This window comes from Ranitomeya imitator, chromosome 3 (genome assembly GCF_032444005.1).
Source record: "Ranitomeya imitator isolate aRanImi1 chromosome 3, aRanImi1.pri, whole genome shotgun sequence".
Taxonomy (NCBI): Eukaryota; Metazoa; Chordata; class Amphibia; order Anura; family Dendrobatidae; genus Ranitomeya; species Ranitomeya imitator.
In genome coordinates, this window is record NC_091284.1 from 85175171 (window position 1) to 85202365 (window position 27195).

Here is a 27195-nt window from a genome sequence, read left to right on the forward strand (position 1 = left end):
GACTACCAGAAACATAAATATTTTAAATGGGGTAATAAACCAGGGAAGGTGCTGGCATCCCTTACACGTCCATATAGGAAAGCAAAGAAAATACACAAAATCAAACGACGTGATGGTCACATATTGGCAAACAATGAGGAAATAGTAGACGAATTCAGAACATTTTTTAGTGAGCTATATAGCTCGGAGTCAGGAGGGGAAGAGGCGAGTGGAGAATTTCTTAAAGATCACCTAGCACCGACACTTACAGACGAAGAGAGGGAGGCCATCAATTCTCCTATAACACCCTCGGAGATTTTACAAGTTATAACTAAACTGAAATTATCTAAGGCACCAGGCCCAGATGGGTTCAGCAATGAGCACTATAAAATCCTGGGAACCAGCCTGACCTCACACTTGTGTGAATTATATAATAGCATAGTTGAGTTTGGCCACCTTCCTGATCGGTTCAACGAGGCGGTTGTCATTATTCTTCCAAAACCAGGCAAAGATCACGCGCAGGTTGAAGGATATAGACCAATATCGTTACTTAACTCAGATTTCAAAATATTCACAAAAATTTTGGCTGACAGATTACAAAGAATTATCCCTAGTCTGATCTCACCACAACAAACTGGGTTTGTACATGGGAAATCCATTACATACAACATCAGAACAGCCCTGGGAGCCATATCCTACTGTAGAGCGAAACGACTTATGAAGCCTATCGTGGTTAGCCTGGATGCCGATAAGGCGTTCGATAGGGTGGCATGGGGTTACCTGTTTGATCTGTTATTATTTAGAGGGTTTGGTTCATGGTTCTGCAAGGCAGTTAATTCTATTTATAAAAACCCGCTGTCTAGGATATTAGTTAATAACACACTATCTAAGCCCTTTGAAATCCAGCGTGGAACACGCCAGGGTTGCCCTTTGTCTCCCCTTTTGTGTAATTTGGCACTAGACCCATTCTTGAGAACATTACAGAGTGAGGTGGCGTTTGAAGGGGTGAGAGTGGGAACTACATCCTTAAAGATTTCGGCTTTCGCAGACGACATCCTTTTATTTATTGCCAATCCAACTCAGGCAATTCCGGCTATCATGATCAACTTGGAGAAATTTGGTAAATGTTCTGGTTTCAAGGTGAATTATAGCAAGTCTGAGGCTCTGGCGGTATTCAAATCTGGGAGGTTGAATGATCCCTCGTTTCCATTTCAATGGAGCCAGGAATCTATTAAATATTTGGGGATAAGATTGCCTGCAGACCCCTCCATCTTATATAGAGTAAACTATAAACCTTTGATTTCTTCCATAGTTGGTCTTCTCCAATCGTGGAAGCATTTTATACTATCATTCTCAGGTAGATGTCATTTAATTAAGATGATAGTTTTCCCTAAATTGTTATACGCCTTTCAGACGTTGCCACTGCTTCTGACTAAGGCAGACCTTAGTATACTAAATTCAAATTTTCGTAAATTTATATGGGGGGTGGGAGGCAGAACGCGTATAGGTCTTTTTAAATTGCAGGCGACGAGGGCAGAAGGTGGTATAAATTTTCCTGATCTGGGTAGATATAACTTAGCAGCCAATTTTAGGTACGCCATTGACTGGATAAGGGGTGTCTCTCATTATGCCAACATTGATCTAGAACAACAATTTTGCCCGCATATCTCATTGTCGGCATTGTTACATCTGAAGGGGGAGGATCTCCCATTGGAGATACGGGATCATCCAACTATGTGGCAAACGTTGCTGACCTGGAGACATAGTAGGAAAATTTGTAAATTAAGGGCAGGTTTGTCTCCATATCAGCCCTTCTTGGATAATCCGGGGTTCTTAAGGGGCTCCGCACCATCTTTCTATAGACGTCTGGCTTCTCAGGGCTGTAGACAAGCAATCGATCTATTGGATCTTAACTTTTCGGTATTAACCTTTGAGGCGGCATCACAACGCTTCCCACTATTTAGTAATAACCCTTTTCTTTTTCTTCAGGCGCGTAGCCTAGCACAGAAGTGTCAGCTGAGTGGGGGGGCGGAGGAGGGGAGGTCAAACCTGGATGAATTTATTAGAAATACAAGAACACAACCGTCATCCATAAGCAACATTTACTCAGTATTACGGAAAAAATGGACGTGGGAAGGTAAAACTACAGGAGTGGCTAGGTGGTTGAGGGACCTCCCGAGTCTCAAAGTGGAGGATCTTCTTGACGCAACATTAGCGCAAAGGAAAGTACTGTCATATAGTAGTTATTCTGACATGGCTCTACTAATTTTACATAGAGCCTACATCACGCCTTATTTGCAGTTTAGGATGTCTCCGGTCTCAGTCTACTTGTGTTCCAAATGTAAATCCCGCAACACAGATATTTATCACCATATGTGGAGATGCCCGAAGATCCAGGAGTTGTGGGGTAGTGTTCATGATGAGTTACAAAAGTTGTGTGGAGTCAATTTCGCGCTCACCCCTCAATGGGCTATTTTTAATATTCTGGATGAAACACAAAACAAATTATCTAAATATATCAAAGCTACACTCATGATTTGGGCATCGGCGACCAGGAAGAGTATACTTCATTTATGGTTAAATCCGGTGGCCCCGTCGCTTTCTCTTGTTCGTACAAAAATCCAATTCATATTTAAAATGGAATGGATGGATGCTTTGTCTAACAAAGAAAAAATGGTAGGCAAATTTTTGTCTACATGGTCTTCTCTCATCCCGTCTCTACCTTTGGAGACTAGGGAGAAGCTGATAGCGCAGTTTGAAAATACACAATGGTATTTGTTACAGAGGATAGGCGGCAATACACCAGTTCCGTGAATTGCTTTGTTGGTTATGCGCATGCAGAGATTGGGGTTCTTGGGAGGGGGAGGGTTTGGGTTGAGTTTATGACTGTTAATTTTTCATGTCATTACTAGTTGTATGATGATTATATTGGAAAATTTAATAAACAGATTTTGAAAAAAACAGTGCTCCTTCCCTTCCGAGCTCTCCCGTTCGCCCAAACAGGGGTTTACCCCAACATATGGGGTATCAGCGTACTCAGAACAAATTGGACAACAACTTCTGGGGTCCAATTTTTCTTGTTAACCTTGCGAAAATAAAAATTTCGGGGGCTATAAAACCATTTTTGTAGAAAAAAAAGATTTTTTTATTTTCAGGGCTCTGCGTTATAAACTGTAGTGAAAATCTTGGGGGTTCAAAGTTCTCACAACACATCTAGATAAGTTCCTTCGGGAGTCTAGGTTCCAATATGGGGTCACTTGTGGGGGGTTTCTACTGTTTAGGTACATCGGGGGCTCTGCAAACGCAATGTGACACCTGCAGACCATTCCATCTAAGTCTGCATTCCAAATGGCGCTCCTTCCCTTCTGAGCACTGCCATGCGCCCAAACGGTGGTTCCCCCCACATATGGGTTATCAGCGTACTCAGGATAAATTGGACAACTTTTGGGGTCCAATTTCTCCTGTTACCCTTGGGAAAATACAAAACTGTGGGCTAAAAAATAATTTTTGTGGAAAAATTTGTTTTTTATTTTCACGGCTCTACATCATAAACTAGTGAAACACTTGGAGGTTCAAAGCTCTCACAACACATCTAGATAAGATCCTTAGGGGGTCCCATCTCAATTCCAGACAATTTTGCATTGAAAAGTCAAACAGCGCTCCTTCCCTTCCGAGCTCTGCCATGCACCCAAACAGTGGTTTACCCCCACATTTGGGGTATCAGCGTACTCAGGACAAATTGCACAACAACTTCTGGGGTACAATTTCTTCTAGTACCCTTGGGAAAATAAAAAATTGGGGGCGAAAAAATCATTTTTGTGAAAAAATATTATTTTTTATTTTTACGCCTCTACATTATAAACTTCAGTGAAGCATTTTTTGGGTCAAAGTGCTCACCCCACATCTAGATAAGTTCCTTAGGGGGTCTACTTTCCAAAATGGTGTCACTTGTGGGAGGTTTCAATGTTTAGGCACATCAGTGGCTCTCCAAAAGCAACATGGCGTTCCATCTCAATTCCAGCCAATTTTGCATTGAAAAGTAAAATGGCGTTCCTTCCCTTCCGAGCTCTGCCATGCGGCCAAACAGTGGTTTACCACCACATATGGGGTATCAGGGTACTCAGGACAAATTGTACAACAACTTTTGTGATCCATTTTCTCCTGTTACCCTTGGTAAAATAAAACAAATTGTAGCTGAAGTACATTTTTTGTGAAAAAAAAATTAAATGTTCATTTTTTTTTTAAACATTCCAAAAATTCCTGTGAAGCACCAGAAGGATTAATAAACTTCTTGAATGTGGTTTTGAGCACCTTGAGGGGTGCAGTTTTTAGAATGGTGTCACACTTGGTTATTTTCTATCATATAGACCCCTCAAAATGACTTCAAATGTGATGTGGTCCCTAAAAAAAATGGTGTTGTAAAAATGAGAAATTGCTGGTCAATTTTTAACCCTTATAACTCCCTAACAAAAAAAAAATTGCTTCCAAAATTGTGCTGATATAAAGTAGACATGTGGGAAATGTTACGTATTAAGTATTTTGTGTGACATATCTCCGTGATTTAAGGGTATAAAAATTCAAAGTTGGAAAATTGTGAAATTTTCAAAATTTTCGCCAAATGTCCGTTTTTTTCACAAATAAACGCAGGTAATATCAAATAAATTTTAACACTATCATGAAGTACAATATGTCACTAGAAAACAATGTCAGAATCACTGGGATCCGTTGAGGCGCTCCACAGTTATAATCTCATAAAGGGACAGTGGTCAGAAATGTAAAAATTGGCCCGGTCATTAACGTGCAAAGCACCCTCGGGGCTTAAGGGGTTAATATTGAACTATAAAAATACTCAATTTAAAAACTGACTTTCAGAGAATATTGGAGTTCACTTGTTTCCTTAGCAAATTATTTCTAGAACCAACAATTGTCCTTTTTCAGGCTTCCATTCAGCTAGTGAAAACTCGTATTTTCTTGTTCACCAGCGTGGTGGATATTTACTACATTATTATTCTTATTAGTCTTGTACCATGTATGTAATAATATTCGATTTTCTTTTCTTTGCAGGTAAATCAGCTCTTAGAAACAAACCGAAGACTGGAAGAACAGATCGGACACTGCGTCTGGTACCAGCACTTGATAGCATTCTTATTGTCTGTTTTAGTGGCCATAGTCTCCGCCATCATGTACTCGCTGAAGGACACCAGCAGATAACCTTTCAACCCTGGACAATTTCCGATTTTTCTGCTAAATAAATATTTAATAGGCTACTCCTACAAGAGGTATCTTCTGCCAGAACCAAAGTTGCCTTTAGTCTTTGGCATGTAACAAAAGTAAAACATGATCTAACTAACAGACTTCTGAAGAATGCGGAGAGAAGGCGCAGCCGGGTGGGGAGCACTTACAATACATCTGTATCCAAATTTCGATATCTCAGGGTATATCCGTGCATCTAGTCAAAGCTAAAAAGGTACTAGACCAAATCCACGGATTGGTTTATGGTTTATTGATTTTATTTTCTGAAACATCAATTTTCGTGAAGCTATCTGCCGAAGCACTTGACAAGCTACTTGGTCCTATGTTTTTTTTCCACATTTTGTATTCTGTAGTTTATGACGAGCAGTGAGCTAAGTCTCTGATCACATCAGGATATTTTTGCATGAAGGGGAGTATATACAGTGACATATATGAGGCATTGACCACAGTGGTAAAATATCCATCATAGTTGTAGTAGCCCCTGACTCGGCAGCTGCATCTCTCTGAGGCCATTCTTACTTATTCTGCTCTACAAAAAGCCTACGTGTCTAACCCTAGTACTGTAGCGCCATTAAGTTGGCGGCTGCTACCTCTCGGTATAGTATGCTTTGACCTTTTATTGTTGGCCAATGATAAATAAACATACAGCAGGCAGAAAATAAAGGATATGCTGGCACATATCACAAAACGAAGGCCACTCTTTTGTCCTCCATTGGGTCATTCATGGCCTATGACTTTGGGGTTGATAAGCCAATCCCATTTGCTTAGTGTGAAGTGAACACAGCCTTAGTCTGTAATGGAAGGACAGTTATGTGAGGCTTTGACATTCCTAAGCAGAGAGATGACTGCCGTATTTTTTTTTTGAGGAATATTTTTGCTCCTGGGGGGACTTGATGATAATGGCACCTTTTAGTTTGATCTACAGATACCGAGTTTGGCCCAGAGATGCCATCCTATAGATGAAATTAATGCTGATAGCAGGGAGGGGATCCAGTAATACTCCGACTTGCCCCTAGTTTCACTGGAAGGAGAGCTGGAAACTGCATTAGCAGTAGTCCTCCGGGACTGAGCCATCATGTTGGGTAAGACTTCAGGGCTGGTAGGGCACCATCAGAGGAGGCTGAACGCAGTTTGAGTTTTGTCCCGATTATCTACTTATGCATTTTCAAAGGTTTTGAGGAGCAGTTCATCAGGACAGAGCTGCTCTTTAGGAGCTAAGAATAGGCGACATGTAGAATGTTTTTTTGGCTTTGTTTTTATAGTTCCCCATTCCTCCATTTCTGCTTAAAGTCTGGACACCTTTCAGGACTTTTTTTTATTTAACCCTGCTGTTCTGTTGGTCAAAAATGACCGACTTTGAACTTCAATATTCTTTAAAATATTCAAGATGCGGCTCTGAAACCCGTGGCCGACCGACCCATCCTCATTTAAGTCAATCAACCACAAGTTTCAGAACCGCATCTTGAACACCCCAAAAAATACCAAAGTTCAAAATAGGTCTCCCCAGACCGAACAGAACAGCAGGGTTAAATGCATAATTATTTGACAGAAATGCATTTTTGCAATGCGGTTGCATTTCATTTTGGCTTCATTTGACTTTTGCAGATTCTGTTTCTCAGTAGTCAGCTGTACAGTAGAATGCCAGGCAAGCCCTGCTCTGAAGATGGCTGGATCAGTGGATCTGGCCAACCTCAGTGCCTCCACTTTCCTCTCCTCCAATGCTGTTCAGAGCAGCCACTGCTCCAAACTGTCCGTCATTCAGGAGCTCACCGGCCTCTGGCAAGGAGGAATTTGGGAGGCAGGAGAGTGGTGCGCTCCTGAAGGTTAATGATGAGAACAACCCTGTAATGCAGTGGGGAGGGTTACAGTTTTCTCTATTTGATCATTGTATAGTTTATATCTGAAATAATGCAGTGTGGGGGTAAAGAAGTGCACTACCCATAATGCACTTCAACGCTGTGCAGCCTCTTTTGGAGAATTCAGCTCTGAAGACTGCAGTATTATAAATACAGCTCTGGACTATAAAACAAGCTGTAACTCAGAAGCCGTACTTGACAAGTTCTGAAATGTACTTTCAAAAGGATTCACCTTTTAGTGCAAGTTAAGGCCAGCATCATTAGTCCACAATTCACGGTCTGTGTGTGAGCCACAATGCTCTGACTGGCCGTGATCTAGAGATGTATGAGGCTGAGTTTGGATCAGGAGACTTATGGACCGGGGTAAACAATGAAGTCTGCACACAGACTCTCAGTTGTGGACGTAAGACGTAAGAAGACAGCCAAAGTCTCTATGTTAATTGTGAAAGAGTTTTTAACAAGTTGGCTTAAAGGGAACCTGTCTCGTCGGCTAATGCTGCAAACCTGCAGATATGGGGTTAATCTGCAGATTGATACTATTATAAGGCTATGTGCACACGTAGAAAAATCCTCTGCGGCTTTTTCCGCCGCGGATTTGATAAATCCGCAGTACAAAACCGCTGCGGTTTTTACTGCGGATTTATCGCGGTTTTTAATGCGGATTCTGCTGCGGTTTTCCATCTGCAGTTTTCTATTCGAGCAGATGGAAAACCACTGCGGATTCCGCACAAAGAATTGACATGCTGCGGAAAATAATCCGCTGCGTTTCCGCACGGCTTTTTCCTCAGCATGTGCACAGCGTTTTTGGTTTCCCATAAGTTTACATTGTACTGTAAACTCATGAGAAACTGCTGCGGATCCACAACTGCGGAAACGCTGCGGATCCACAGCAAAATCCGCAACGTGTGCACATAGCCTAAAGGTACCTGACAACTGTTCTGAAATGCTGCACCCGGCAGAGAATAAGCTTTATTCCAATTGGATGCCGCCAGCTTTCAGTCGTTGCTTACAACACTATCCGCAGCAGCTAGCATGCCCCGCCGCTTTGACTGACAACTCTGTCAGCAGCGCATTAGTGCAGACCCAGCTGTCAGTTAAAGTGCCAGGGCGTGCTTACAGCTGCTGCTGATAGAGTGGTGAATGTAGCCACGCCTGTATGACTGAAAGCCGGCGGCACCCAGATGGAGCAAAGTTAATTTTCTCCTTGGTGCTGCACTTTCAGTACAGGAGCCGGGCAGCTTTCTAATGCTATTGACCTACAGAATAACCTTATATCTGCAGGTTAATCGCGTTATCCAACATGACAAGTTCACTTTAAGTTTAAGATGTAAAGACAATAAGTTACTAGTGACAAAAGGAACTCCTACATAACACTCTTGATTCGCACCAGTGTCATCACTGGGAACAGCAGGACATTTGGGAACGTCAGATGGCTGCGCTAGTGGGATCCATGAGGTTAGACTTCCTATGGTTCCCCATAAAATTCTTTGAGGGGCTTTGCAAAGAGCTTTATGGAGATTTTTTTTTTTTTTCTTTAGACCAATTTCGCCTTTAGGAGACGTTTATGCTGATTAGTAGATGTGCATATTAAAACATTGTCACTAGATGTGACACATAACGTCACACTGCAAGTATTATGGATGGTAATGGTGGGTTACCAGGTATCGTAAGCTGAATTCCCACATTACTTTGGCACATTTGTAATGTCCTGAGTAGTGATCAATGTGAACTAGCCTTGCAGTATTGTCAGTGGCTCGCTTTATTGTTATATACGGAAAAGAGAGAGCACGCTAAATCTGTCTTATATTTTCTTCAACAACAAACAACGCAATCGAAATATTACCAAAAATGCTTTGTACCTTTTTATTTTTCAATGTTCTTAGTTACAAATTGCTAATTAATACTAATTTAAAACAGTTACAAATCCAAATTTATCAAACTGAATGCGCCAAAATTCTGCCGCTATTTGTGCCAAAAAGCATTTATATTTATGATGTGATTTAGACTCTTTCTGCGCATTGTCCATCAATACGTCGGTGTTGGACAATGCACCAAAATGATTTCTGACGCAAAGTATCAGACTGTGTAAACTTAGACTGGACAGGCTGAAGATGCGCCACAAACGGCATTCACCGCTATAATAAATCTGGAGCATTTTACACTGTCTACACTGTGGTGTCTAGGATTTAGGCACTATTAATAAATAAGATCTATAGTTTTTACTACTGTGAGAATGTATACTTGTAAATTGTATGTGTTAATTTCATGGCATAAAAGTAAACGTATCACCAGATTTCATAATGCGATCTGCATTCAATTAGATCTGTTAGACCCAATGAGACTGGTGAATGTGCATGACTGAACGAACTCTCAGACCTCATGCTCAAGGCATAGTCATTTGCAGGAGGCTGGATGGTGGCAGACAGAGTCCCCTGAGGCTGGTTACTGTATTTTTGAGCCGCCGGTAGCGAGCTGTGTCGGGTACCGCATAAGAAAGGTTTCCCACACCTGACTTTAACGGTCTGAGTATAGACTGCGATATCCGAGTCGGCTGCAGCTCTCACCAGCCTCTTATATCTGCCTATTGAAATTGTTGAGTTAGGATCAGCAAAATCGTGGCCACTCCGAACATCGTGGTCATGCTCGGACTCTAACTTACTGAACATTCCAATAAACATACCTTAGGCCACTTTCACGGGATGAGAGCAGTCCTTGATCTCCGGGTGGCCACGGTTCTCCTGGCCGGAGCGCAACAACATCATCTATGCTCATCAGGCTGTTGAGTCAGGTCAGGAGATCTGCGACCGCTCCGGACATCGCACTCGATACTTGGACCATGAATGCCACCCTAAGGGACATTTTTTTTTCCTGGATTTATTTCTTTAATATATTTCATATGGAATCCAGCAGAACAAAAATTCTGATTTTAACATCCCCATGTAGATTTATAGGCTTCCCTATTCTGACTCTGACGGAGCCACGATCCAGCCATGTGTACAAGTACTTGCCATTTTACGTGGCTTTATTCTGACTGTAACTTGCCATTGTTGACGCACATTCCAGTAAATGTCATCATCCTTTATTAATGGGATGAAAATAACCATTCACCCTCCGCTCCTATATTATATTAAAAAGTCATTTTATGGCACTTTTGATGTTTAATTGACTTTTTCCAATTTTTTTTTCCATTACTGCATTTTTGGAATTCCCTTAGAACCATTCAGGTTGTTATAGAAATCAAGAAGTTAATTAAACCCTTGCTGTTTTTCTATAAGGAGACAATTAAAATGAGTGATGTGCAGCGAGTTCTTCCTAGCAAACAATGAGCCATTGCCGTGCGCATTCAATTCGACAGTATTGATTACAAAATCGAGTCCTGCTTCTAGGAATGACTATGATAAAAGACCATCCAGATTCAGCGTCCAATTCAGTGGTCCCAGGCCCGAATTTCTAGAAGATGAGTGATTGTAGGTACAGGACTGGCAGCAATGCATTAACCTGTACAAGGTATATAGAAATATATATATTTAATAGTTTGTCACCAAAATGAAGAAAGCGTATTTTTTTTCTCGAATGCTAATAATGTATTTAATTGCAAGATTTCTTATGTACATGCCTTAATATATTTATATGAATATATGTAAAACACGTTTAGAGTTTTTTAACATTATAATTGTGTTATGTATTTGAGATTATGTAGTAAAATAACATTGAAAATAATGTGTTCATGGTCCTGTTATTACACAATAAAGGGTTAAAAGTAGTGATGAGCGAACATGCTCGGATTAGGTGTTATCCACTATGCTCGGGTGCTAACCAAGTGTCTTCGGTGTGCTCGAAAAATATGTTTGCGTCCCTGCGGTTGGTGGTTGTTAGACACCCGCCACCACACATGCAGGGATTGCATGGCCTGTATGTGTTGCGTCTTTCGAACAGCCGCTGGGACTCTTACATATTTTTCGAGCACACCGAAGACACTCAGTTTGGCAAGATAGAGGATTTTGTGGATTTAGTCCGCGCTGCCGATAATGATATAAAATCAAGGTGTTCAAATAAACAAAAGTGGATTAATTCAACGCGTTTCAAGGTTCAAATGACCTCTTCCTCAGGACATAACCACAAGAAATGCATCAAGAACTGTGATGGTAACCGCTAATCATCGGGAAGATGCTGGGTTTCGCACTAACACCTGTCAGATGTTTATGGCCTATTCTGAGGATAGGCCAGCAAAAAAAAAAAGTAGTAGCGAATCTCTTTAATGAAACATTTTACCACGTCTACTCTTCACAGCAGGCTTTACAGTCTGGTTTCCAGAGCTGAGCCGTTACGCAATTCTTCTGGCACATTTACTCTGCATGTGACCCTTAGGACTGTTTTTTTAGCTGCAGTTTTCTTTGTCTTCTGGCCTCAAATAACTTAAGATCAAAAAGCAATTTAGTTGTGACATTTATTAATGATATTTTATTCAATCATCTTTAATATGGAAGTTTTTGTCTTATTTCATGGCTTTAATGAGACACTTTCGGCTATAGTTTAATAAATCATTAAAGCATGAATCTAATTGACTTTGCTTTTTGAATTAAACCCTTTGATAAAACTGAGATACATCCAATAATTTAAAGAAACATGACTTCAGTGTCATAGTCTCTGTGCTTTAAAGGGGACCTGTCACAAGGTTTTCCCACTGTAAAGTACAGCCAGCATCTTTAAGCAGTCTTTTACAGCATATTAGCATGCTGCATGTATGTCCCCAATTCCCTTTGCAAAGCATAAAAAAGACCCTTTTACTATACTCAAAGCCGGCGCTGTCCATTCTGATGGGCGTCTCTGGTCTTGATCTGGCGCCTCCTGTCTTCTTACAATCACCATCCTCCTTCCTTGCTTTGTTTGGATGACGTGTCCTACTTCATCCACACAGTGTCCCCCATCATGCTCCTGCCCAGGAGCACTTCTATCTTGCCTGTCGAGCGCAGAGCTACTACAGCGCAATATGCTGAAAAAAAAATTTGACAGCACCTCCAATATAATACATTGATCTAATGCCACCAGGCAAAAATATATATAACGGAGCGTGAGGTTCTTAGTTGAACATTATGATCAGACTGTCTGAAGCCGAAAGCCACGCCACGGTGAACCTCTCAGTGGGTCCTAACTTGTTGCCTTAAAGAAGTGGCGTTGTGCGCTAACCACCGCCGCACCCTGGTGCCTCACAGCGCCCATGCTGCAAGACCGAGTCCCCTTGACTCCAGACTGAACTAATGTATGATTTTTTGTAGGCGCTGTCCATTCTCTTTTTCAGCGTATTGCATGCTCTGTCCCCTTTCTTGGACCAGCACACCTACCATTTTGCACAGGTGATTTTAATTAGCGGGAGACTGAAAAAGGGTCCAGCCTATTTTTGCCCTCACTTGAGAGCTTCAGGAAGGTGAGTTTCAATGCTCCTTTCATTTGGTGTTGGTACTGTGTGGCGGCCATTGTTGCTGTAGTTTTGTGCTTGTGGGGCGGTGCGGTCTGGAGTCATGGGGACTCAGTCTTGCACCATGGGCACTGTGAGGCACCAGGCCACCCGCCCTGCTTGGTGCATTGTCACTGCGACGGTGGTTCACGCACAACACCGTTCCTTTACGGCTATAAAAGTTAGGACCCACTTAGAGATTCGCCATGACGTGGCAGTGGCTTCATATAGTCTGATCAGAATCTAAGAACCTCATGTTCAGTTATATATTTTTTGTCTAGTGGCGTTAGATCAATGTATAATTTTTTGGTGATGCAGTTCTTGCCCTTTTTTTTTTCAGCTAAATACTAAAGAGTGCTTGCGTAAGTAAATCCGGTCCCCCTCCTTTTTTCATCTTTCTCGTTGGCTAAGTTTCCAATTTGACTGCTGTTTCCTCACCCACTGTTACAATACGGGGAGAGTGAGATTCTCTCCTCTACACAACAGTGGCTGGCAGATCAGGCTTGGAATATCCTGCATTAATCCAATGAGTTCCATAGTTTCATTGCTTTTACAGTAAAGAATTCTGTTCTAGCCCTTCTATGCTGGTGCAGAATCCATCTTTCCTAAATGTAACAGATACCTACTTGCATATAAAGACATTACTGACAAATTTCTACATATTCAGATACCTTTTCATCCACATTTGTTAGTAATTTTCTTAAGAATAAAAGCAGATCCCAACACAGATCTTCATTATAGTAAAATATTCACAAACATAGTAACATAGTTATTAAGATTGAAGGAAGACTTTAAGTCCATCTAGTTCAACCCATAGCCTAACCTAACATGCCCTAACATGTTGATCCAGAGGAAGGCAAAAAAAAACCATGTGGCAAAGAGTAAGCTCCACACTGGGGAAAAAATCCCTTCCCGACTCCACATACTGCAATCAGACTAGTTCCCTGGATCATCGCCCTATCAAGCAATCTAGTGTATATACCCTGTAACATTATACTTTTCCAGAAAGGTATCCAGTCCCCTCTTAAATTTAAGTAATGAATCACTCATTACAACATCATACTGCACAGAGTTCCATAGTCTCGCTGCTCTTACAGTAAAGAACCCGCGTCTGTTATTATGCTTAAACCTTCTTTCCTCCAGACGTAGAGAATGCCCCCTTGTCCCTGTCTCAGGTCTATGATTAAAAAGATCATCAGAAAGGTCTTTGTACTGTCCCCTCATATACTTATACATTAACATAAGATCACCCCATAGCCTTCATTTTTCCAAACTAAATAGCCCCAGGTGTAATAACCTATCTTGGTATTGCAGACCCCCCAGTCCTCTAATAACCTTGGTCGCTCTTCTCTGCACCCGCTCCAGTTCAGCTATGTCTTTCTTATACACCGGAGACCAGAACTGTGCACAGTATTCTAAGTGTGGTCGATCTAGTGACTTGTATAGAGGTAAAATTATGTTCTCCTCATGAGCATCTATGCCTCTTTTAATGCATCCCATTATTTTATTTGCCTTTGTAGCAGCTGCCTGACACTGGCCACTGAATATGAGTTTGTCATCCACCCATACACCCAGGTCTTTTTCATTGACGGTTTTGCCCAGAGTTTTAGAATTAAGCGCATAGTTATACATCTTATTACTTCTACCCAAGTGCATGAACTTACATTTATCCCCATTAAAGCTCATTTGCCATTTATCAGCCCAAGCTTCTAGTTTACATAAATCATCCTGTATTATAAAATTGTCCTCCTCTGTATTGATTACCCTGCAGAGTTTAGTGTCATCTGCAAATATTGAAATTCTGCTCTGAATGCTCCCTACAAGGTCATTAATAAATGTTAAAAAGAAGAGGGCCCAATACTGACCCCTGTGGTACCCCACTGCTAACCGCGACCCAGTCCGAGTGTGCTCCATTAATAACCACCCTTTGTTTCCTATCCCTGAGCCAGCTCTTAACCCACTTACACATATGTTCCCCTATCCCCATTATTCTCATTTTATGTATCAACCTTTTGTGTGGCACCGTATCAAAAGCTTTTGAAAAGTCCATATACACTACATCCACTGGGTTCCCTTGGTCCAATCCGGAACTTACCTCTTCATAGAAATTCATCAGATTAGTCTGACATGAACGGTCCCTAGTAAACCCGTGCTGATACTGGGTCATGAGGTTATTCCTCTTCAGATACTCCAGTATAGCGTCCCTTAGAATGCCCTCCAGGATTTTACCCACAGTAGAGGTTAAGCTTACTGGCCTATAATTTCCGAGTTCAGTTTTTGTCCCCTTTTTGAATATTGGCACCACATTTGCTATATGCCAGTCCTGTGGTACAGACCCTGTTATTATGGAGTCTTTAAAGATTAAAAATAAAGGTCTATCGATGACTGTACTTAATTCCTGCAGTACTCGAGGGTGTATCCCATCCGGGCACAGAGATTTGTCAATTTTAGTGATTTTTAGACGCCGACGTACTACCTGCTGGGTTAAGCAGGTGACAATTAATGGGGAATTTTTATCACTAGTCATTTTGTCTGCCATCGAATTTTCTTCTGTAAATACTGATGAAAAAAAGTCATTTAGCATATTGGCTTTTTCCTCATCCTCATCCACCATTTCACCCAGACTATTTTTAAGGGGGCAACACTATCATTTTTTAGTTTCTTACTATTTACGTAGTTAACCCCTTTCTGACCTCGGACGGGATAGTACGTCCGAGGTCAGATCCCCTGCTTTGATGCAGGGCTCCGCGGTGAGCCCGCATCAAAGCCGGGACATGTCAGCTGTTTTGAACAGCTGACATGTGCCCGTAATAGGCGCGGGCAGAATCGCGATCTGCCCGCACCTATTAACTAGTTAAATGCCGCTGTCAAACGCAGACAGCGGCATTTAACTACCGCTTCCGGCCGGGCGGCCGGAAATGACGTGATCGCCGACCCCCGTCACATGATCGGGGGTCGGCGATGCGTCAGGATGGTAACCATAGAGGTCCTAGAGACCTCTATGGTTACTGATCGCAGGTGGCTGTGAGCGCCACCCTGTGGTCGGCGGTCACAGCACACCTCCATTTCTGCTACATAGCAGCGATCAGCAGATCGCTGCTATGTAGCAGAGGCGATCGAGTTGTGCCTGCTTCTAGCCTCCAATGGCTATTAAAGCATGGAAAAAGTAAAAAAAAAAATGTGAAAAAAATAAAAAAAAATATATAAAAGTTTAAATCACCCCCCTTTCGCCCCAATCAAAATAAATCAATAAAAAAAAATCAAATCTACACATATTTGGTATCGCCGCGCTCAGAATCGCCCGATCTATCAATTTAAAAAAAAGCATTAACCTGATCGCTAAACTGCGTAGTGAGAAAAAAATTCGAAACGCCAGAATTGCGTTTTTTAGGTCGCCGCGACATTGCATTAAAATGCAATAACGGGCGATCAAAAGAATGTATCTGCACCAAAATGCTATAATTAAAAACGTCATCTCGGCACGCAAAAAATAAGCCCTCAACCGACCCCAGATCACGAAAAATGGAGACGCTACGAGTATCGGAAAATGGCGCAATTTTTTTTAATTTTTTTTTTTTTTTTAGCAAAGTTTGGAATTTTTTTTCACCACTTAGATAAAAAATAACCTAGTCATGTTAGTTGTCTATGAACTCGTACTGACCTGGAGAATCATAATGGCAAAGTAAGGGGTCTAGCCCATTTTAGCTCTCACTGAAGTGCTGGAGGAAGGTGAGTTTCAATGCTCCTTTCATTTTGGTGCTGGTGCTGTGTGGCGGCCATTGTTGCTGTGGCTTTGTGCTGGTGGGGCAGCGCGGTCAGGAGTCATGGGGGCTCAGTCTCGCAGCATGGGTGCTGTGGGGCAACAGGCCATCCGCCCTGCTGGTGCATGGCAGTTGTGGCGGTGGCCGCTGTGCGGCTCCGCTCCGTTAGGGCGGTAGGACCCACTACGAGGTTTGCCGTGAAGTGGCAGTGGGCTTCATACAGTCTGATCAGAATGTTAAACTGACAATCTCATGTTCAGTATATAAATTTTTGCCTAGCGGCTTTAGATCAACGTATGATTTTGGGATGTGCGGTTCATGCTTTTTTTTCTTTTTGTACAAAGCAGATTTATAACAAACCCCTATCAGTAATTTATTATTTTTCCCCCTCCCCTTATCTCCACCCACATGGACTCTAGATTTTCATTAAATTCACCTATATTATCACTCCAGATGGGTTTTAAGGATGATTTTACATATAGACACACCCCTCCCCCTCGCCTCTCCATTCGGTCATTTCTGAACAGACTATAACCCTGCAAGTTAACAGCCCAGTCATGGCTCTCATCCAGCCACGTTTCAGATATCCCCACCATGTCATAATTTTGCTCCCACAACATTAGTTCTAATTCGTCCATTTTGTTGGCGAGGCTTCTGGCATTAGTATACATGCACTTGATGTTCCTCTCTGTACCTCTATTCTTTCTTAAATTATTAATTGATCTAACCCCACCCCCCATGCCACCGCCACCCCCATTTTCCTTATTTGTGCCCAGGTCTCTATCTGCACTATCTTCCCCTCCTATAAAATGAATACCCTCCCCCCCAATCCCTAGTTTAAACACTCCTCCACCTTCTAGTCATTTTCTCCCCCAGCACAGCGGCACCTTCCCCATTGAGGTGCAGCCCATCCCTAGCGTAGAACCTGTAGCCAACTGAGAAGTCAGCCCAGTTCTGAAGGAACCCAAACCCCTCCTTCCTACACCAATTCTTGAGCCACTTATTAACCTCCCTAATCTCTCGTTGCCTTTCTGGCGTGGCACGTGGTACAGGCAGTATTTCGGAAAATACCACATTGGAAGTCCTTGCTTTCAGCTGCAGCCTAATTCCCTGAAATCATCTTTAAGGACCTTCCACCTACCTCTAACTTTGTCATTAGTGCCAATGTGCACCATGACGGCTGGGTCCTCACCAGCCCCTCCCAGTAATCTGTCCACCCGTTCAGCGATGTGTCGGACTCGAGCGCCAGGTAGGCAGCACACCGTTCGACGATCCCTGTCTTTGTGACAGATTGCCCTATCTGTTCCCCTAATAATTCAGTCCCCCACTACCAGCACGTGTCTGGCCTGCCCTGCTCTCCTATTTCCCTCCTTACTGGAGCAGTCACTCCTCCGGCTTTCAGAGGACATGCCTGGCTGCAGCAGTGCTACCCCTGTACTGGCACCCCCCTCATCTGCCAATTTAGCAAACTTATTGGGGTGTGCCAGATCAGGACTAGCCTCTACCCGGCCTTCTAACTGTCACCCAGCTTGCTACTTCACCGTCCTATAGCTCCATCCTCCATCCCCCGCCTCATCTATCCCATTGAGCGTCTGCTCAGTGAGCAGAAGACTCCTTTCCATATTGTCAATGGATCTCAGTGTTGCCAATTGCACATTTAGATCCAGAATCTGGGCTTCCAAATGCACAACGTGCTCACATCTCGCACAGCAGTATGCACCCTCGACCGGCTGCTCAAGGATTGCATACATGTGGCAAGATGTGCACTGGATGGCATTAACAATAGTGGAGCACATTTCCTAATGGGGATTGCACCACACAGAAATGTTAAATAAAAAAACAAACGGAAAAAACAAATGCAAAGTATTAAGATACTAACGTAAAACTGTTAGAAGGCAGCGTCTTGAGGACGGACATCTCGACAAATTTTTTATCCTGAAACTCTGGGTTGTTCATCGATTATTCTTGTGAACTATCCCAAAGAGTGTTTTGACACACAATTTTTAAATATATTCTTCTCCTCTGCAATCTCCTACTGGGCACATATAGAATATACACTTTGATTTTTGTTTCACTTTAAACTCGTTTGTCACTTGGCTTTCAAACACAGACAGAATTGAAAATGTCTGCACGCCGGCTTTCTAGTCTTAGAAGAAAGTAACTTCATATTCAAAAATATGCAAAGTATCTCAAGTTCCAAACATATTTTGTGTTTCCAAAAAATAGTAAAAAATCCAAAGTTTGAAGAAAGAGCCACATTGTGTACATCAGGGAAAAATCTTCATTTAGACTTGAGCAAAAAGATTTGCACTGACCTAGTTCAGCATCCTGTCCGGTCCTCTGTGATAGCCTTGAATAACTCCAAAATCAACTATAAAATCACTAAAAGTAACTTATAGGGTTGGTCCGAAACACAAATTAATTTTCATCTATTTAATGCCATAATCTAATCTATTTTCTAATATACTTGAATTAAAAACTCCCTACCATTCCCTCTCTAATTGCTATATTTTCTGTACTACTTCCTTTTTGATGATGCTTCATTTGAGAATCCCAATGCATGCTGGTATTCTCCAATGAAGCATCATCGGTGACCTCCGCTTCAGAGGCTGAGCTAGTCCCTGCTCTAATGAGCAGTTGTCAATAGTGATGAGCGAGTATACTCGTTGCTTGGGTTTTCCCGAGCACGCTCGGATGGTCTCAGTATTTGTGACTGCTCGGAGATTTAGTTTTTGTTGACACAGATGCATGATTTACAGCTGATAGCCAGCCTGAGTACATGTGGGGGTTGCCTGGTTGCTAGGGAATCCCCACATGTAATAAAGCTGTCCAGTAGCCACAAATAATGCAGCTGCGGCAAGAAAAACTAAATCTCCGAGCAGTCTCAAATACTCGGAGACCACCCGAGCGTGCTCTGAAAAACCCGAGCAATGAGTACACTCGCTCATCACTAGTTGTCCATTCTGATGTATGCTCAGTAGATTCGTATCACTACGCAATATGCACAGTGACAGTGCGCTCTCTCACCAGCTATGTTCAGAAAAAGCAAGCCGGCAAGAGAGTGCACTGTCAGCACGCATTATAAGAAGAATACCTGGCGTGCAGAGACCAGCGCTGCCCCTGCAAGTGACGTCACTTAAAAATACATTATATTGTATAAATAATCTTGGGTGATTGATAGATGTAGATATAAAAATGAGAAAAAGACAAACAGCAAAACAGCACCAATCTACCAAGGTGGGTACAAACCTCCAGATCCACTGGCAATCAGACTGTAAAATATAAGTAGCAAAATAAACTCGAGAGAAGCTCAGTGCTAGAACCGAAACACTGCTTACCTTGGATATGGAATAAATATTTTTCTAAATATTATTGAAGGATGTTCTGCATCTATTTTTGCTACTTTGATGTTGAGATGTGGGTGCCTCTTTATAAATGATTATCGTCTATTTTTTCTCTACCACTTGCCATCAATAACTATCTGAACTACATGATGACATTGGTATAAGGAGACATTAAGTTGCTTAATAGAAGCCTGAGGAGAGGGAAGCTGTTGTTATAAGGAGGCTGCTTTCTAGTATTTCATTTCATACCAGGGCTGAGTTCACAGCTACACTTCTGAGTACTGCTGTAGGCTGTCCTCCATTTTGCTGTTGCTACTGAGTGTGCTGCAGAGAGAGATGGAGGCAGAATCTCCTCTTCTCACTGTGTACAGTGTATGGGGGGCATCAGCGCAACTATTGTTTGTCCCTTCTGGAGCTTACCTCAGAGAACTAATGGTTAAATATTGAGTCACAGAAAGAAAAAAAATGTTCACCTTCCGCTAAGAAAGTTTTATTCCTACAGTATAAACAAATATGATCTCTAGCTTTGAAAAGTAACCCGAAATGATACTTTAAATGTAAATTTTTGTTTTGCAATTGTTAGAAAACATGTTTAATAATGCAAAATTCTAAACTGCTAGAATCCAAGTTCTGGCACAATCCGGAGCTGGCAGTCATCTCCACTTACTTCCGATCCTCTCTTTAATTAGATGGGAAGCAGTGGGTGGTACCTACTGGGGATTTTAAAATTGCTTAAGATATTACTAAATGCTAAGACTGCATATTCAGGAGTGCACTTTGGCTTGTATATAAATTATATAGTTGAGCTCGGATATAAAGCCAGGTGCTTCACAAAATGATGATCAGAATTACAGTTATATAAAGATTACACTGAAGTGAGTACACAACTGGAATATCAGAGATTCCCACCATGCTAAGCATGCTACTAATCATTCCCATATGTACAAAATTAGTAGACATTACACACTTCAAAATACATAAACCAACATAATGTAATATGGCTGTCGTCATTACTGTCTGGACACACAACTTGTCTGATATTGTTCCACGTCTGCACTAGCCAGCCTCACCTCCCTCCTTTCCATCTTTTTGACTTAGGGCGGGATCACACATAAGCGAGATACGGCCGAGTCTCGCAGGTGAAAACCCTCCTCTGGCGCCAGCACTCCGGAGCGGAGCGTGCAGCTCCATGTGTTGCTATGCGGCCGCACGCTCCGTTCTGGAGTGCCGGCGCCAGAGGAGGGTTTTCACCTGCGAGACTCGGCCGTATCTCGCGTATGCGTGATGCCGGCCTTACACCATAAATTGCTCCTTTTCTTCCCCTCCCTTTTTGGAGGCTTATTTGCCCTGTCTTTTTAATTGTGTTTATATGTTATTTAATAAAATATTTATTTTTTACCTTAGTTAAAATCGCTTATCTTATGGTGGTCAACCATATTAGATTATGTTGGTTTAAATATGCTATTAAGTAGAACTAAAATAAAACATAACGATGAGTCAGTGGCTGTTGTCTGCAGATAACTTGTGTGCAGTGGCGTAGAGTCCAATGGGCCCTGGCGCAAGGTTTGGACCGCCCTTCCCCCACCACCATCCTGGTATATATGTCCCTCATCCTGGACCTGTCCTGGTGTGTATATGCGAGGTGGCCAGGGTGGTAGTCGTGTCGAGGGGCTGCTGTTTTTGCACGCCCTGGCACTCCACAAATAAAAGATAATGTCCTATCTGTCGTGTGGTTTGTGTGTAGTGTATAACACGTTTCAGCTTGGAGATTCCTCTGGTCCTGTGATCCCGGATCCAGATGCCATCACACATTCAACGACAGACTGTTTCCTTTTTCAATAATTAAACTTTACTTATTGCAGATTCAGCATAATACGTGTCCATTTGTTCATCCTGAACTCACCCTTCACTTTCTGGCACTACTGGCCCCGGAGACCCTCTTTCCATCCCTGCAGCTCCCATGCTCTCACACCCTCTCTTTTGATATGGTTTGTCATCTTGCTTCCCCTTATGGAAGGTGAGTAAGTCACCTGGTTTTGTACCTGATTCGGGCTGTAGGCCCCTGATATCTTCGGAAGACCTGCTGAAGTTAGTAGCGACCACCCGCATACTGCTTCTTTTGGAGTCACGTACTATTCAGTGCTATCCAGTCCCTTGGCTTGGTCTGCTCCCGCTCTACTCCTTGGTCAGGCCTCATCTGGTCCAGTTCTGGGCACAACATTTTAAAAAAGACATTGAAAAACTTTAGAAAGTTCAGAGAAAAGCTACCAGGATGGTGAGTGGACTGCAAAGTATGTCCCACGAGGAACGATTAAAGGATCTGGGATAGTTTTTAGCCTGCAAAAAATGGCTAAGAGGAGACAATAGCTGTCTACAAATATCTGAAGGGATGTCACAGTGTAGAGGGATCATCATTCTCGTTTGCACATGGAAACACGAGAAGCAATGGAATGAAACTGAAAGGGAGAAGATACAGATTAGACATTAGAAAAACCTTTTGATAGTGAGGGTGATCAATGAGTGGAACAGGCTGCCACGAGAGGTGGGGAGTTCTGCTTCAATGGAAGTCTTCAAATAGAGGCTGGACAGACATCTGTCTGAGATGGTTTAGTGAATCCTGCATTAATAATTAAGCAATAATTAAAGAAAAACGGCGTGGGGTCCCCTACATTTTTAACAACCAGCCTTGCTAAAGCAGACAGCTGGGGGCTGGTATTCTCAGGCTTGTAAGGGGCCATGGATATTGCCCACCCCAGCCTAAATATAGCAGCCCGCAGCCGCCCAGAAAAGGCACATCTATGAGATGCGCCAATTCTGGCGCTTTGCCAGGCTCTTCCCACTTGCCCTGTTGCAGTGGCAAGTGGGGTTCATATTTGTGGGGTTAATGTCACCTTTGTATTGTCTGTCACATCAAGCCTGCGGATTAGTAATGGAGAGGCGTCTATAAGACACCTATCCATTGCTAATCCTATAATTATATGGTAAATAAAGACACAGCTAGAATAAAGTCTTTTATTTGAAACTAGATTGTGGCCCGATTCTAACGCATCGGGTATTCTAGAATATGCATGTCCCCGCAGTATATGGACAATGATGATTACAGAATTCGCGGCAGACTGTGTCCATCGCTGATTGATCGAGGCAACCTTTATGACATCATCGTTGCCATGGCAACCATTATAACATCATCGTCGCTGTGCTCGTTGCTGATTGGTCGAGGCCTGGCGGCCTCAACCAATCAGAGACGCGGGATGTCTACGTCCTTTATGACATCATCGTCGCAGCAGAGGGCTGTTTGTGACAAAAAGGTAACAGCAGGGTGGTTCAGCTGACTTCCCGGCTGTGATCTTTGACAATTGGTGGCAGTGATGGGATTTGTGTGATCTCTCTGGTGTCATCCTAGACAGTATTTCCAGGACAGACAGAAAGAAAGACAGACAGACAGAGACGGAAAAACCCTTAGACAATTATATATATAGATAAAACAAAACACCCTTTTATTTTTTTATTTAAAAATAACAAACACAGTTATACTCACCTAACTCCACTGAAGCCCTTGTCTCCTGTAATAAAACAAAAATAAAAAACAACAATATCCCTCACCTGCTTGTCCATGTCTAGGGGATAAACTGTTTTCAACCTGGACGGTGACCAAGATGTGAACATCCAGGCTGAAAACCACTGGTGACTAAACTTCTGGGAGCACAGCCTCAGTGACTAGCAGTGACGTCATTGAGTTTACCACAGGTCACTGAGGCTGTGTTCCCAGCCAAACCGAATTGTGGTTACCTCGGTAATACTAGCACCATGAGAAAGTCTCACGGTGTAGAAGTGAGTTCACCGCAGTTCTCCGGGAGAATTTCACTGCAGTGAATTTTAACTGTGAACTTGCATCTGCCCTTAGATCCGCACCCCCGCGACGTCATTGTGGGGGGCCGATCATTGCCATGGTGACACGATGTCGTCATGACGATATCCAGATCACAAGGCATTAGCAAGATAGTTAGATCATGCGCAGTACATGATCTAACTAACTTGCATCTGCAGGGCTGACATGCTACAGTATAAGGTATAGCAATGCTCCTGCTTTATAACAGCGCTCAGACTTCAGAAAGTGAAAGTCCCATAGTGGGAAAAAGTAGAAAAGTTAAAAAAAAGTTATAAAAATATTTAGAAAAAAACAATAATATATATATATATATATATATATATATATATATATATATATATATAGTACACCCATGAGTAAATATTTTTATAAAGAAAAAAAAAAAGGTACACATATTTTGTATTGCTGCATGCGGAATGACCGGACCTATAAAGCTGTCCCGCCAGTTAACCCCTTCAGTGAACACCATAAAAAAAACGAGGCAAAAAATTATGCTTTATCATCAAACCGCCGAACAAAAAGTGGAATAAATCAAAAATACAAATGTAAATAAAAATGCTGCCGCTGAAAAGGTCGTGTCCCACAAAAAAAGAAGCCAGCATACAGCTCAATCAGCTGAAAAATAAAAGTTATAGCTCTCAAAATAAAGCAGTGCAAAAAGTTATTTTTTTCTATAAAATAGTTTTCATTGTGTAAAAGCGCCTAAATATCAAAATAAGATATAAATGTGTTATCGTTGTAATCGTACTCACCTGAAGAATAAAGTTGCCTTATCAATTTTATCTCACACTGAACAGCATGAAAATAAAAAAATAAAACAATTCCTGAATTGCTGGTGTTTGTTCATTCTGCCTCCCAAAAATTGGCATAAAAAGCGGCCAAAATGTCATGTGCTGAAAATGGTACCAATAAAAATGTCAACTCGGCCCACAAAAAACAAGCAGTCACATGACTCTGTTGACAGAAATATGGACAGATTAGAGCTCTCAAAATATGGCGACGCTAGTTTTTGCAAAAAAAAAAAAAAAGCATTTTTTAGTATATGACAGCAGCCAAACATAAAGGAACAATATAAACTGGTATCGATGTAATCACACCAACCTGAAGAATAAAGTCGTCAAATCACTTATACCGCACGAGGAATGGCGTAATAAATAAATAAAACCAATTCTTCACCTGTGGTTGATTTTTTCATTCTGCCTCCCAAAGATCGCAGTAAGGCTCGGATCACATTTATCCTATGCTCAACGCTGAGCGCTTATACCAGGGTTTTCGTGTAAATCTCTGAAATGCGTGATTCAAATGGAACCCCAGACAGATGATTTCCTATATTGAGACAGATGGAGTCACTGTGGATGCTGTCTGGCCTGTGATTCGGCAGTGTCCTATTTAGGAGAGTATAAAAGTGCTGTCCGCCACTGTTTTGTTCACCTCTGAAATTAAGGACACAGCTGAACAGAGGCCAGACGGAGTGCAGAATACCTCTGGAGCCTACTGCTTGTTTCTGGAAAACATCCATAGAGTCAAAATTATCACTACATCTGTAGATAAATTTTCAAAGAGGTATAATTTCCAAAATGGGGTCACTTGAAAGGGATTCCGCTCTTCTAGCACTTAGGGGCTCTGTATATAGAGTCTGCAAACTATTCTAGGAAAATCTGCGCTCCAGGAGACAAATAGCGCTCCGTCCCTCCCGAGTCTCTTCGTATGGCTAAGTAGTACTATACAGCCACTTATGGGGTAATTCCACATTCAGCGGAAATTGTGGGACAAATTTTGGTGCCATTTTTACCCATTTTCCAGTGTGAAAATGTAAAAATCTGGGGTTAAAACAACAAGTTTTGTGGTAAAAAAAAAACTAGTTTTTTTTTACAGTTCAAAGGTATAAAAATTATGTGACCCACCTGTGGTGTCAATATGATCACTGCTATCACTAGATAAATTTATTGAGAAGTGTAGCTGTAAAATGGTGGGGTTCTGCTGTTCTGGCACGTTAGGGGCCCTACCAATGTGATATGGCAACCTCAACCAGTGGGTGCTTCACATAGACACATCGGTGCCTCGATTCTTATTTTACTTCCATTCACTCAGTCTGGAAATAGTTAGCTGTAGTGTTTTATCTCTTTTGTAATATATTTTGTATATTTTTTATAAACATTGCCTATCGTTCTGGATTAAATATAAAATGTAATAGTTCTATTCTTTTTGTTCTGTAAACCACACTCCTGAAAGCCACACGCTTCCAGAAATCAGACGTCCAGTCTGCCTATATAAATGACTCAGCTAGTAGTTATAGGTTATTGTGGCGCTAACAGTATATACAGGTCCTTCTCAAAAAATTAGCATATAGTGTTAAATTTCATTATTTACCATAATGTAATGATTACAATTAAACTTTCATATATTATAGATTCATTATCCACCAACTGCAATTTGTCAGGTCTTTTATTGTTTTAATACTGATGATTTTGGCATACAACTCCTGATAACCCAAAAAACCTGTCTCAATAAATTAGCATATTTCACCCATCCAATCAAATAAAAGTGTTTTTTAATAACAAACAAAAAAACCAACAAATAATAATGTTCAGTTATGCACTCAATACTTGGTCGGGAATCCTTTGGCAGAAATGACTGCTTCAATGCGGCGTGGCATGGAGGCAATCAGCCTGTGACACTGCTGAGATGTTATGGAGGCCCAGGATGCTTCAATAGCGGCCTTAAGCTCATCCAGAGTGTTGGGTCTTGCGTCTCTCAACTTTCTCTTCACAATATCCCACAGATTCTCTATGGGGTTCAGGTCAGGAGAGTTGGCAGGCCAATTGAGCACAGTAATACTATGGTCAGTAAACCATTTACCAGTGGTTTTGGCACTGTGAGCAGGTGCCAGGTCGTGCTGAAAAATGAAATCTTCATCTCCATAAAGCATTTCAGCCGATGGAAGCATGAAGTGCTCCAAAATCTCCTGATAGCTAGCTGCATTGACCCTGCCCTTGATGAAACACAGTGGACCAACACCAGCAGCTGACATGGCACCCCACACCATCACTGACTGTGGGTACTTGACACTGGACTTCAGGCATTTTGGCATTTCCTTCTCCCCAGTCTTCCTCCAGACTCTGGCACCTTGATTTCCAAATGACATGCAAAATTTGCTTTCATCAGAAAAAAGTACTTGGGACCACTTAGCAACAGTCCAGTGCTGCTTCTCTGTAGCCCAGGTCAGGCGCCTCTGCCGCTGTTTATGGTTCAAAAGTGGCTTTACCTGGGGAATGCGGCACCTGTAGCCCATTTCCTGCACACGCCTGTGCACGGTGGCTCTGGATGTTTCCACACCAGACTCAGTCCACTGCTTCCTCAGGTTCCCCAAGGTCTGGAATCAGTCCTTCTCCACAATCTTCCTCAGGGTCCGGTCTCCTCTTCTTGTTGTACAGCGTTTTCTGCCACATTGTTTCCTTCCAACAGACTTACCATTGAGGTGCCTTGATACAGCACTCTGGGAACAGTCTATTTGTTGAGAAATTTCTTTCTGGGTCTTACCCTCTTGCTTGAGGGTGTCAATGATGGCCTTCTTGACATCTGTCAGGTCGCTAGTCTTACCCATGATGGGGGTTTTGAGTAATGAACCAGGCAGGGAGTTTATAAAAGCCTCAGGTAT

At 42.1% G+C, this 27195-nt stretch overlaps 1 protein-coding gene across 2 annotated transcripts in view; it reads left to right on the forward strand.

The window, feature by feature from the left end:
- The window catches only part of MOSPD2 (motile sperm domain containing 2), a 172551-nt gene that overhangs the window by 128171 nt on the left and 17185 nt on the right, over window positions 1–27195 (forward strand). Inside the window, exon 15 of one of the 2 annotated variants that reach the window (XM_069761041.1) lies at window positions 5044–5336. The exons of the other annotated variant lie outside the window; for it this stretch is intronic. Within the exon in view, the coding sequence (XP_069617142.1) occupies window positions 5044–5190 (147 nt within the window). The 3' untranslated portion in view covers window positions 5191–5336. Of the gene's footprint in view, window positions 1–5043; window positions 5337–27195 lie in introns of those variants that run through there. 2 annotated transcript variants of the gene reach the window in all.